Below are 13641 nucleotides of genomic sequence, written 5' to 3' on the forward strand. Positions count from 1 at the left end.
AAGGATGGGGTGCAGGGGGTGCTGAGGAGACCAAGGATGGGGTGCAGGGGGGGATGAGGAGACCAAGGATGGGGTGCTGGAGGGGGGCGCTGAGGAGACCAAGGATGGGGTGCAGGGGGTGCTGAGGAGACCAAGGATGGGGTGCAGGGGGGGGCTGAGGAGACCAAGGATGGGGTGCAGGAGGGGGGGCTGAGGAGACCAAGGATGGGGTGCAGGGGGGGGAGCTGAGGAGACCAAGGATGAGGTGCAGGGGGGGCGCTGAGGAGACCAAGGATGGGGTGCAGGGGGGTGCTGAGGAGACCAAGGATGAGGTGCAGGGGGGGCGCTGAGGAGACCAAGGATGGGGTGCAGGGGGTGCTGAGGAGACCAAGGATGGGGTGCAGGGGGGGGAGCTGAGGAGACCAAGGATGGGGTGCAGGGGGGGGGGGCTGAGGAGACCAAGGATGAGGTGCAGGGGGGGAGCTGAGGAGACCAAGGATGAGGTGCAGGGGGGGCGCTGAGGAGACCAAGGATGGGGTGCAGGGAGGGTGCTGAGGAGACCAAGGATGGGGTGCAGGGGGTGCTGAGGAGACCAAGGATGGGGTGCAGGGGGGGGAGCTGAGGAGACCAAGGATGAGGTGCAGAGGGGGGGCTGAGGAGACCGAGGATGGGGTGCAGGGGGGAGCTGAGAAGATCAAGGATGAGGTGCAGAGGGGGGGCTGAGGAGACCAAGGATGGGGTGCAGGGCGGGGGGGCTGAGGAGACCAAGGATGGGGTGCAGGGGGGGAGCTGAGGAGACCAAGGATGGGGTGCAGGGGGGGGGGAGCTGAGGAGACCAAGGATGAGGTGCAGAGGGGGGGCTGAGGAGACCAAGGATGGGGTGCAGGGGGGGGGTAGCTGAGGATACCAAGCATGGCGGTGATGAGGAGACTAAGGATAAAGGGGGGTGTATATTATGTATGTAGCATGTGTGTGGGGTGGGGAGTGTTGAGAAGAGCAAGGATGTGTGGTTGGGGGCAGAGGATCGTGGAGAGAACTTACGGGTCTGGAGAGTGGGGCAGAGAAGCGTGGAGAGGAGTTAGTGGTCGGGGAGGTGAAACAGAGGAGTCTGGAGGAGAAAGAGGGCAAGGATGGGATTCAGCTAAAGAACAAACAGTGTATGACAGTATCATGGGCACAGTGTGTGGCAGTATTATAATCAGTGAGTACAGTGTGTGGCAGTATTATATTCAGTGAGTACAGTGTGTGGCAGTATTATAATCAGTGAGTACAGTGTGTGGCAGTATTATATTCAGTGAGTACAGTGTGTGGCAGTATTATATTCAGTGAGTACAGTGTGTGGCAGTATTATAATCAGTGAGTACAGTGTGTGGCAGTATTATACTGCTTATATTCAGCTTAAAGGGGTACTCCGCTGGAAAAAAATAAATTTATCAACTGGTGGCAGAAAGTTAAACAGATTTGTAAATTACTCCTATTTAAAAATCTTAATCCTTCAAGTACTTATCAGCTGCTGTATGCTCCACAGGAAATTCTTTTATTTTTGAATTTCTTTCCAGTCTGACCACAGTGCTCTCTGCTGACACCTCTGTCCATTTTAGGAATTGTCCGTAGCAGGATAGGTTTTCTATGGGCTTTTGCTTGTACTCTGGACAGTTCCTAAAATGGACAGAGGTGTCCGTAGAGAGTACTGTGGTCAGACAGACAGGAAATTCAAAAAGAAAAGAACTTCCTGTGGAGTATGCAACAGCTGATAAATCCTGGAAGGATTAAGATTTTTAAATAGAAGTAAATTACAAATTTGTTTAACTTTCTGGCACTAGTTGATAAAAAAAATTGTTTTCCAGTTGAGTACCCCTTAACAGGTGTCTCTGATTAGGTTGATAACCTGAGACCTATTCCAAGGCTTTTTAAAGGGGTTCTTTTGTTTAAAAAAAAAAAAATCTTATACCCCATCAGAGAATTAACATGTTAATATGGAGATTGGTCCTCTGCACAGAATTTTTATCTCCTGGACAGAGTGGAAGTAGTTACAAAAAGAATTTAGAAGATTTAGCAAAACCTGTGCAGATGAAAAGCTGGCCAGTTGCCTATAGCAATCAATCAGGTTGCCTCTGATAAATTAAAGAAGCTGCTCCACTTTTCCTTTGCACAGGTTTTAAAGGGTTACTCCGGTGGAAACCTTTTTTTTTTTTTTAAATCAACTGGTGCCAGAAAGTTAAACAGATTTGTAAATTACTTCTGTTAAAAAATCTTAATCCTTCCAGTACTTAGCTGCTGAATACTACAGAGGAATTTATTATTTTTTTTAACACAGTGCTCTCTGCTGACATCTCTGTCCATTTTAGGAACTGTCCAGAGCAGCATATGTTTTCTATGGGGATTTTCTCCTACTCTGGACAGTTCTTAAAATGGACAGAGATGTCAGCAGAGAGCACTGTGCTCGTGATGTCAGCAGAGAGCTCTGTGTTCCAAAAAGAAAAGAATTTCCTCTGTAGTATTCAGCAGCTAATAAGTACTGGAAGGATTAAGATTTTTTAATAGACGTAATTTACAAATCTGTTTAACTTTCTGGCACCAGTTGATTTAAAAAGAAAACGCTTTTCACCGGAGTACCCCTTTAATAAATCTCCCCAAATATCTTTTTCTGGAGGACTAGACATTCCATTGATTTGAATGACCAACTGTGATGGGGCTGCATGGAAATTAAAGGGGTACTCCGCCCCTAGACTATCTCTGGATAGGGGATAAGATGTCTGATCGCGGGGGTCCCGCCGCTGGGGACCCCTGTGATCTCGGCTGAGGGACCCCGCCGTCATCACTGCACAGAGCGAACTCTCTTACAGTAAAGAATCTCTGTCTGTGATGATGGTGAAGCCTTCTTTTCTCTAGTTGTAGAAGATTGTTCTCCAAACTAAATAACCCCAAGCTGGATAACCTGTCTTGGTCCTGTAATCCTCCCATCAAATACCCTTGTCACCCTCCTCTGCACCCTCTCCAGTTCAGCCATGTCCTTCTTATATACAGGGTCCCAGAATTGGACACCGTACTCCATGTGCGTCTCTGACTAATGATTTATTTTACTTTTATTCATGCAGCTCATAATTTACCTGTTGGTGTTTACACAATCTTGAGGATTCACTACAGACTTGATAAACATTTTTAGAAGTACTGAATTGAGTTTAATCGTCCACTGCTACTAAATAAGCCTTTCATGTCTGTTTAGTGACAAGTGTTTATAAAAGTGCTGTGGAATCTGTTGGTGCTATATAAATTATATTACTATTATTCCATTTTATTTTATAAGGGGTATTCTGGAAACCTCTGTCCGTGTTACTAACCCACAGAGGTTTTCTCTGATAAGTACTGGAAGGGTAGGCTTGAGTTTTACTTGAGATCATTAACAAATCTGTACAGGGATCCCTCAACTTACAATAGTTTCAACATACAATGCTACAGACAGTCCAGATCGGTGAAGCGTGTCAATGGCTTGAAGAACTGACCAATCAGAATGGTCATTCATTGGTAAAACCCCTGTATTACTGAAGTGTATGCACTGACTGGTGTCTGGCAGCACCCCCTACAGTACAGGGAGGTATTACATGTTCTGTTCTACTCTTTACCTGTATTACTGATGTGTATGCACTGACTGGTGTCTGGTAGTGCCCCCTACAGTACAGGGAGGTAATACATGTTCTGTACTACTCTTTATCTGTATTACTAAAGAGTATGCACTGACTATTGTCTGGTAGCGCCCCCTACAGTACAGGGAGGTATTACATGTTCTGTACTACTTTTTACCTGTATTACTGAAGTGTATGCACTGACTGGTGTCTGGTAGCACCTCCAACAGTACAGGGAGGTATTACAAGTTCTGTACTCTTTACCTGTATTACTGAAGTATATGTACTGACTGGTGTCTGGTAGCGCCCCCTACAGTACAGGGAGGTATTACATGTTCTGTACTACTTTTTACCTGTATTACTGAAGTGTATGCACTGACTGGTGTCTGGTAGCACCTCCTACAGTACAGGGAGGTATTACAAGTTCTGTACTCTTTACCTGTATTACTGAAGTGTATGTACTGACTGGTGTCTGGTAGCGCCCCCTACAGTACAGGGAGGTATTGCATTTTCTGTACTCTTTACCTGTATTACTGAAGTGTATGCACTGACTATTGTCTGGTAGTGCCCCCTACAGTACAGGGAGGTATTAAATTTTCTGTATACTCTTTACCTTTATAACTGTAGTGTATGCACTGACTGGTGTCTGGTAGCGCCCCCTACAGTACACGGAGGTATTACATGTTCTGTACTCTTTACCTGTATTACTGAAGTGTATGCACTGACTGGTGTCTGGTAGCACCCCCTACAGTACAGGGAGGTATTACATGTTCTGTACTCTTTACCTTCATTACTGAAGTGCATGCACTGGCTGGTGTCTGGTAGCACCCCCTACAGTACAGGGAGGTATTACATGTTCTGTACTCTTGACCTGTATTACTGAAGTGCATGCACTGACTATTGTCTCGTAGCGCCCCCTTCAGTACAGGGAGGTATTACATGTTCTGTACTCTTTACCTGTATTACTGAAGTGTATGCACTGACTAGTGTCTGGTAGCGCCCCCTACAGTACAGGGAGGTATTACATGTTCTGTACTACTCTTTACCTGTATTACTGAAGTGTATGCACTGACTAGTGTCTGGTAGCTCCCCCTACAGAAGGGAGATATTACATGTTCTGTACTCTTTATCTGTATTACTGAAGTGTATGCACTGACTGGTGTCTGGTAGCGCCCCCTACAGTACAGGGCGGTATAACATGTTCTTTACTACTCCTTACCTGTATTACTGAAGTGTATGCACTGACTAGTGTCTGGTAGCGCCCCCTACAGAACAGGGAGATATTACATGTTCTGTACTACTCTTTACCTGTATTACTGAAGTGTATGCACTGACTGATGTCTGGTAGCGCCCCTTACAGTACAGGGAGGTATTACATGTTCTGTATACTCTTTACCTGTATTACTGAAGTGTATGCACTGACTGGTGTCATGTAGCGCCCCCTACAGTAGAGGGAGGTATTACATGTTCTGTACTTTTGACCTGTATTACTGAAGTGCATGCACTGACTGGTGTCTCGTAGCGCCCCCTACAGTACAGGGAGGTATTACATGTTCTGTACTCGTTACCTGTATTACTGAAGTCTATGCACTGACTGGTGTCTGGTAGCGCCCCCTACAGTACAGTACAGGGAGATATTACATGTTCTGTACTCTTTACCTGTATTACTGAAGTCTATGCACTGACTGGTGTCTGGCAGCGCCCCCTACAGTACAGGGAGGCATTACGTGTTCTGTACTCTTTACCTGTATTACTGAAGTGTATGCACTGACTGGTGTCTGGTAGCGCCTCCTACAGTACAGGGAAGTATTACATGTTCTGTACTACTCTTTACCTTTATTACTGAAGTGTATGCACTGACTAGTGTCTGGTAGCGCCCCCTACAGAACAGGGAGATATTACACATGTTCTGTACTCTTTACCTGTATTACTGAAGTGTATGCACTTACTGGTGTCTGGTAGTGCCCCCTACAGTACAGGGCGGTATTACATGTTCCTTAGTACTCTTTACCTGTATTACTGAAGTGCATGCACTGACTGGTGTCTGATAGCGCCCCCTACAGTACAGGGAGGTATTACATGTTCTGTACTCTTTACCTGTATTACTGAAGTGCATGCACTGACTGATGTCTGGTAGCGCCCCCTACAGTACAGGGAGGTATTACATGTTCTGTACTCTTTACCTGTATTACTGAAGTGTATGCATTGACTGGTATCTGGTAGCGCCCCCTACAGTACACGGAGATATTACATGTTCTGTACTCTTTACCTGTATTTCTGAAGTGTATGCACTGACTGGTGTCTGGTAGCACCCTCTACAGTACAGGGAGATATTACATGTTCTGTACTCTATACCTGTATTACTGAAGTGTATGCACTGACTGGTGTCTGGTAGCGCCCCCTACAGTACAGGGAGGTATTACATGTTCTGTATACTCTTTACCTGTATTACTGAAGTGTATGCACTGACTGGTGTCATGTAGCGCCCCCTACAGTACAGGGAGGTATTACATGTTCTGTACTCGTTACCTGTATTACTGAAGTGTATGCACTGACTGGTGTCTGGTAGCGCCCCCTACAGTACAGTACAGGGAGATATTACATGTTCAGTACTCTTTACCTGTATTACTGAAGTCTATGCACTGACTGGTGTCTGGCAGCGCCCCCTACAGCACAGGGAGGTATTACATGTTCTGTACTCTTTACCTGTATTACTGAAGTGTATGCACTGACTGGTGTCTGGCAGCGACTCCTACAGTACAGGGAGGTATTACATGTTCTGTACTACTCTTTACCTGTATTACTGAAGTGTATGCACTGACTAGTGTCTGGTAGTGCCCCCTACAGAACAGGGAGATATTACACATGTTCTGTACTCTTTACCTGTATTGCTGAAGTGTATGCACTGACTGGTGTCTGGTAGCGCCCCCTACAGTACAGGGCGGTATTACATGTTCCTTAGTACTCTTTACCTGTATTACTGAAGTGCATGCACTGACTGGTGTCTGATAGCGCCCCCTACAGTACAGGGAGGTATTACATGTTCTGTACTCTTTACCTGTATTACTGAAGTGCATGCACTGACTGATGTCTGGTAGCGCCCCCTACAGTACAGGGAGGTATTACATGTTCTGTACTCTTTACCTGTATTACTGAAGTGTATGCATTGACTGGTGTCTGGTAGCGCCCCCTACAGTACACGGAGGTATTACATGTTCTGTACTCTTTACCTGTATTACTGAAGTGTATGCACTGACTGGTGTCTGGTAGCACCCTCTACAGTACAGGGAGGTATTACATGTTCTGTACTCTATACCTGTATTACTGAAGTGCATGCACTGACTGGTGTCTGGTAGTGCCCCCTACAGTACAAGGAGGTATTACAGGTTCTGTATACTCTTTACCTGTATTACCGAAGTGTATGCACTGACTGGTGTCATGTAGCGCCCCCTACAGTACAGGGAGGTATTACATGTTCTGTACTCTTTACCTGTATTACTGAAGTGTATGCACTGACTAGTGTCTGGTAGCGCCCCCTACAGTACAGGGAGGTATTAAATGTTCTGTATACTCTTTACCTTTATTACTGAAGTGTATGCACGGATTGGTGTCTGGTAGTGCCCCCTACAGTACACGGAGGTATTACATGTTCTGTACTCTTTACCTGTATTACTGAAGTGTATGCACTGAAATGGTGTCTGGTAGCACCCCCTACAGTACAGGGAGGTATTATATGTTCTGTACTCTTTACCTTTATTACTGAAGTGCATGCACTGACTGGTGTCTGGTAGCACTCCCTACAGAACAGGGAGATATTACATGTTCTGTACTCTTTACCCGTATTTCTGAAGTGTATGCACTGACTGGTGTCTGGTAGCGCCCCCCACAGTACAGCGAGGTATTACATGTTCTGTACTCTTTACCTGTATTACTGAAGTGTATGCACTGACTGGTGTCTGGTAGAGCTCCCTACAGTACAGGGAGGTATTACATGTTCTGTACTACTCTTTACCTGTATTACTGAAGTGTATGCACTGACTGGTGTCTGGTAGTGCCCCCTACAGTACTGGGAGGTATTACATGTTCTGTACTACTCTTTACCTGTACCAGGGCTAGCTGCTCCTTTGGACACCAGGTGAGGGCGGCTCCATGTTGCGTTTTTTGGACACTGTGTGTTCTGTACAGGACCCTGAAGAAGCTCCTGTCCTCTACATAGACAGTGATTACAGCTCCCAGTAGATCTTTCTTACTTTTATATGTAAGGATTTGCTTTATCTGTATTACTTATCTACTTATTTTTGTTTAATTCTCACTTTTTCCTATTTTTGGATGACTTTTTGGGGCTTCAGAACCAATCATCAGGTTTCCATAGAGTTATGGTCTCAACATACAATGGTTTCAACATACAATGGTCCCAACATGCAATGGTTTCAACATACAATGGTCGTCCGGGAACTAATTAATAGTGTAACTTGAGGGACCACTGTATTTCTTTTTGCCATCAGTTTTTTTTTTTTTTTTAGAACTGTTGAGTAACCCGTAAAGTAGATCAACATATTTTTTTTTCTTTTTGACTCTAGGTTGGGTGTTGTGCTGTGATTAAAAGTACACTATGCAACTGAAACACTTATAACAACACACAACTCATACAACAATTTATACAGGATATGTAATATAGATTGAAGAACACAAAAGAATGTTAAAAGTAATTTAGACATTACAATAACCAGTAAGACATACAGGTAGAAAGTAACAAAAAACATAAAGTCATTCTGTCTTGCCGCCACCACCACCACAATGGTAGTCATCTCTACTATGGTTACCAGACTATGAGCACCCATCTCCCCAACCAAGGTTAGTTTGTACATATTTTTATTCTTAGTTATTTAAAGTAAACTTAGTTTAGTTTAACCAGTAGCAACAGGGTTAGTTAGATCAGACAAACACATCTAGACATATAAAAGCAACACTGAACCACTCTGCTAGAAAACTCCGTGAAAAATATACCAATGCGTTTTTTTTTTTGTTGTTTTTTTTTTCAATGAATATTTATTATAAGAAAATAGCTACAGAGACAGGACAAAGATAAAAAGAATGGCTGGCAATGTCTTATAGGGTGTACAGTCAATGAACAACCAATGCTGTGAGTGGCTCATCTTTACAATGACAGAAATGATGAAATATAATAATACAACTCTTCCGTTGCTTTGGCAATTATCCATAGTTCATACATTAATACAGTTTATGGCGCAACTGTTCTGTGGGAGCTATATAAGCGCTTTAATACCTGCAAATGCACTGGTTGATTTATTTACACTGAGAATATAGAAAATACAGATAATATAGAATTTTCTCACAATGACCATGAATAAAATATAATAATAATAATAATGTCTAGGCCAGCAGTGGTAATGGATGTCATTATAGTGAAATTTCTGTATATACATCCAAGGGAATTATCTTCGTCTTCATTGGGAGCTGAAGAGTGGTCTTCATAGTGGTTACATTAGAGGTTACACATTCAGTAAGGAGGAGGTAGCAGGAAAAGTCGAAATCTTATGAGAAAATGCTTTGCTACTGATCAAACTAAACATTCTAAAGACAGGACGTCGCAGGATGGTCCAAAACTCTTGGTTCTAGCACCGACATTTGCCTCATAGGCATCCTACTCTGATCATCACAGGACTCTTGACCAGGAAATTTTAGATTTTAAATGGGTACTCCTGTGGAAAACTTTTTTTTTTTAATTCAACTGGTGCCAGAAAGTTAAACAGATTTGTAGATCACTTCTATTAAGAAATCTTAATCCTTCCAGTACTTTTTAGGGGCTGTATACTAAAGAGAAATCCCAAAAAATAAATGCATTTCCTGTGATGTCATGACCACAGTGCTCTCTGCTGACCTCTGCTGTCCATTTTAGGATTTTCTCCTGCTCTGGACAGTTCCTAAAATGGACAGCAGAGGTCAGCAGAGAGCACTGTGGTCATGACATCAGAGGAAATGCATTTCTTTTTTTGGATTTCTCTTTAGTATACAGCTCCTAAAAAGTACTGGGAGGATTAAAAAAAAATTTATAGAAGTGATTTACAAATCTGTTTAACTTTCTGGCACCAGTTGATTTAAAAAAATTATAAAAAATAAAAAAAAAGTTTTCCATGGGAATACCCCTTTAAGAATGAAAAAAAGAAAAGAAAAAACAAAGGCGTTCCCTGTGGAGTAACGTAGATGGTAAGGGTATAAAAAAAAAAAAAATGGAAGGATTCAATACCCCTTACCAGATAGGGTTGTGCACCAACATACACAACAATGGTAAAGGTGTTTAGGTCCGTCTGCAGCCTTACTGGATATATATGTAATAGTATAGAGACCAAGCTTCGTTATGCCAGGATCCATGGCGCTGAACAGGACACAGGACTCACAAAGGGAAGGTAGCGTCCAACAGGTTTTAATTAGTGAGAATGCAACGCGTTTCGCTGCGCATGCGCAGCGAAACGCGTTGCATTCTTACTAATTTAAACCTGTTGGACGTTACCTTCCCTTTGTGAGTCCTGTGTCCTCTTCATCCCCATGGATCCTGGCATAACGAAACTTGGCCTCTATACTATTAGATTTTAAGGATTACCTTCTATTGGCCTAGTGGCAAGGAGCTTGACAGTCTAAAATATTAATATCTTGTCATAGGCCAGAGAATTGAACATAAACAGGTGCAGCACTCACCCAAGCATGGGGATGGGAAGTGTTTTTTATGGGTACAGAAAACGTAAGCTAAACTATTCACATAAGGAATAGATACGTAACGTGTCTTGGAATATCTTATGAGGACAACGTGCTGGCATTAAAGGAGGGCTACAAGATAATATAGGAAATGCCAGACCACTGGTAATTGTTATGAATTATCATGAAATAATACACCGCTGGATAAGGTATCCTCTATGCTGAGTGTTAAAGCATGGTGATGGGGGGTGATGGGCGATAAACTTGGTGAAGGTTGTGATGGGTACTGCCAGTCATATGTCCTGATCGAGAATGTTCCGCCCACTGAATTGGTAACCACAGATATACACGTCTCATTTCCCATCAAAGTAACAGAATGTCCAGGAATATAGTTATTAAAACACAATACAACAGAAAAGACGCGTACAGTGTTGGTGGGAAGGACAGTCGGAATTAGAAGAGGAATCATGCACAATCTTCCAGGTAAGACCTTTCATCTCTGTTCCTTAGGATAGAGAGCAAAACTCCGTATAACTTACTTCATTTACTTCGGGGTAAAATAGTTTCACTTGATCAGCTGGCAGGAATGCACAGAAAAGTCCAATGTTCTTCTGTATATAAGAGACTGTACTAGTGATTCCAATACTACATGCATCTTCTGTTAGAAAAAAAAAACAAGGTATGTCATGACTTTCCTTCCAAACGAAAGACGTTCAACATCACCAAAGGATTGGTTGGGACTTTTTACTTTAAGACAAAAATAACTGGGATGTTGCTAACAATTCTGTTCTTTTGGGTTAGCAATTAACAAGCCACACTTCTGCCTCACTCCTATTAGATGGGGACATTTAAAGGGGTACTCCGGCCCCAAGACATCTTATCCCCTATCCAAAGGACAGGGGATAAGATGTCTGATCGCGGGGGTCCCGCCACTGGGGACTCCCGCAATCTAGCATGCAGCACCCACCTGTAAGCAGTAAGCGCTGGAGGCTCTCAGTCTTATGCCTCCCGACCACCCGACCGGGGACAGAGTATTGTGACGTAACGACTCCGTCCCCGTGTGACGTCACGCCCCACCCCCTCAATGCAAGTCTATGGGAGGGGGCGTGACGGCATTGAGGGGGCTGGGCATGATGTCACACGGGGCAGAGTCGTGATGTCACGATACTCCGTCCCCGTGGTCGGGAGGCATAAGACTGAGAGCCTCCTGTGCTTCCGGCAGTGCTTACAGGTGGGTGCTGGATGCTAGATTGTGGGGGTCCCCAGCGACGGGACCCCCGCGATCAGACATCTTAACCCTATCCTTTGGAAAGGGATAAAATGTCTTGGGGCCGGAGTAGCCCTTTAAATGTTTCTTTGGTGTTGTTGTTTTTTTTTATTTTTTTTTATTATGCATCAGATTTGGCTCTTTAAAGAAATTGATTTGAAGGATATTGGTATAGATGGCACCAGAGAGACTGTTGCCTCTAAGAATCTGGCTAATATTCGGTAAGGAGATCCAGCACTTGTTGTATGGTATTAATTTTCCTTAAAACGTAGCTGTCATTTCAGTTGACTTATCAGAATAAGTTCCCCTGTGTGTGAACATGAGGAGCAGCACTATTTCTGCCCATTTTTATAACTTGTAAATGGTATTTCTTTTAGCAGATTTCTGCTTTGCAGGCTTCCGCTATAATTTGCAATTCCCTCAGAGCTGGTGGACAAATCTGAGCTGATTTTCAGAGTGGAATAAAGTCTCACAGAAGAGGTGGGAGAGGGAAGTTTGATAACAGGAGAAAGAAGCGTTTTTGTTTAATAATATATCTTACAAACTTTATTACATTTGCTTATTGATCTGTGCATAGTTTGTTTTAACTTTGTCCATTCAAGTTTTTTTTAAGGGATTGTAAATCTTAAGCTTTATTCCAAAAACATTGACACACTTGTACATAGATTATATGTGGTACTGCATCTCAGCCCAATTTACTTCACTGGAGCCAAGCTTCAATACCAGACACAGCCCATGGGCAGGTGTAGCATAGTTTCCATTACTAAGCTATTAAAACTTTCTAACCTGGACAACCCTGTGTCGTCCCTCGCCTTGGAAAACACCTTGAATGTGATAAGAATTGGGAAGTGTCTCTTATATTGCAAATCATTTATATGTCATTTACTATACTATACTAAGGAAAAGCCCTCGCCTTCCTATGGTAAAAGACGTTACTTACCAAATTCTGTAAATCGAGATGTCAAATAGCGTTTCTGAAAGGCTGCAAAATCCTCTTTCCTTGGTTTTGTTAAAGTAGTGAATACATTGTCAACAGCACTCACACTACAAGACAAGATACAGCATTATAAAATGTGTCAATCACCACAGTGTTATAGCTACTATAAAGGTGGGTGCTCTCGTGGTGTAAGGGTTCTGAACCACTTGCCTCCTGGGGCACTTTCATAGCAACTATGTCCAGATACCATTTGAGAGATCTCACTGGATACACATCTACAGCTCCCATTAGATCCAATACTGGCTGTATACATTTCATATGCAGTTAGCTCCCCCTATTGGTGACTGCAAACAGCTGTAATTATATTATTTATAACTATAAATATATAAAGTAATTTTTCAGGATTTGGAAAACGTCTGTTTCTTTCAAAACCCGTGCAACGCCTGTTCACAGTCAGTGTGTGCTCCCTGTAATGGATGTGTCTACGCAGAGGACACAGGTAGATAAATATTATATTTTTCCACTTACATGGCTTGAAATTGATCACATGAGATGTCCACTGGAATTTGCTCCAGAATGGTGGAATTGAGACCACTAAACAGGAAACTCGTTGCAGTCAGCCAGTTTTGAGTCTTTTGTAAGTCAAAATTACCAAACTGTGAAAATGCATTTTCTGCAATGACCATCAGCAAGATGTCTCTCACTTTAGTGTTGGACAGAAGTGTTGAATCCTAAAAAGATTTGTGAAAATAAAGCATAATATTGGACGTGTTAAGAAGAGTGTTAAGAGAGCACGCTAGAAAAGAAGAACATCAGACTGTTCGGAAATGTGGCCACTTTTACTCCCATAAACACAAACCTCCCCCACAACCCAACAATTGGTAAGATATGTCAGAAAGTAGTATATTTACATGTACAATTGTCTAAAAATCTAAAATTATAATGATATGTATGCAATAATTACTTCTACATTATCAGGGATGTTAAAGGGGCGGAGCTATTACAACTTGCTATCAAGTAGTTATCACTATTGTTAATCATAATTTCTTAAAATATTTTCTGGGTTATGGATGTCATGATTCCCATATTGAAACTTGAAATGACTGGGTAGGTAAACAAGG

General features: G+C 42.9%; 1 protein-coding gene across 1 annotated transcript in view; it reads right to left on the reverse strand.

Moving 5' to 3' along the window:
- The window catches only part of LOC130285325 (uncharacterized), a 90298-nt gene that overhangs the window by 12487 nt on the left and 64170 nt on the right, over positions 1-13641 (reverse strand). The window contains exons 54-56 of the mRNA XM_056536682.1: positions 13049-13251; positions 12524-12627; positions 10856-10974 (exon numbers count right to left, since the gene is read on the reverse strand). Coding sequence (XP_056392657.1) covers positions 10856-10974; positions 12524-12627; positions 13049-13251 — 426 coding nt within the window. The remainder of the gene's footprint in view (positions 1-10855; positions 10975-12523; positions 12628-13048; positions 13252-13641) is intronic.

Source organism: Hyla sarda, chromosome 8 (genome assembly GCF_029499605.1).
Source record: "Hyla sarda isolate aHylSar1 chromosome 8, aHylSar1.hap1, whole genome shotgun sequence".
Lineage (NCBI taxonomy): Eukaryota > Metazoa > Chordata > Amphibia > Anura > Hylidae > Hyla > Hyla sarda.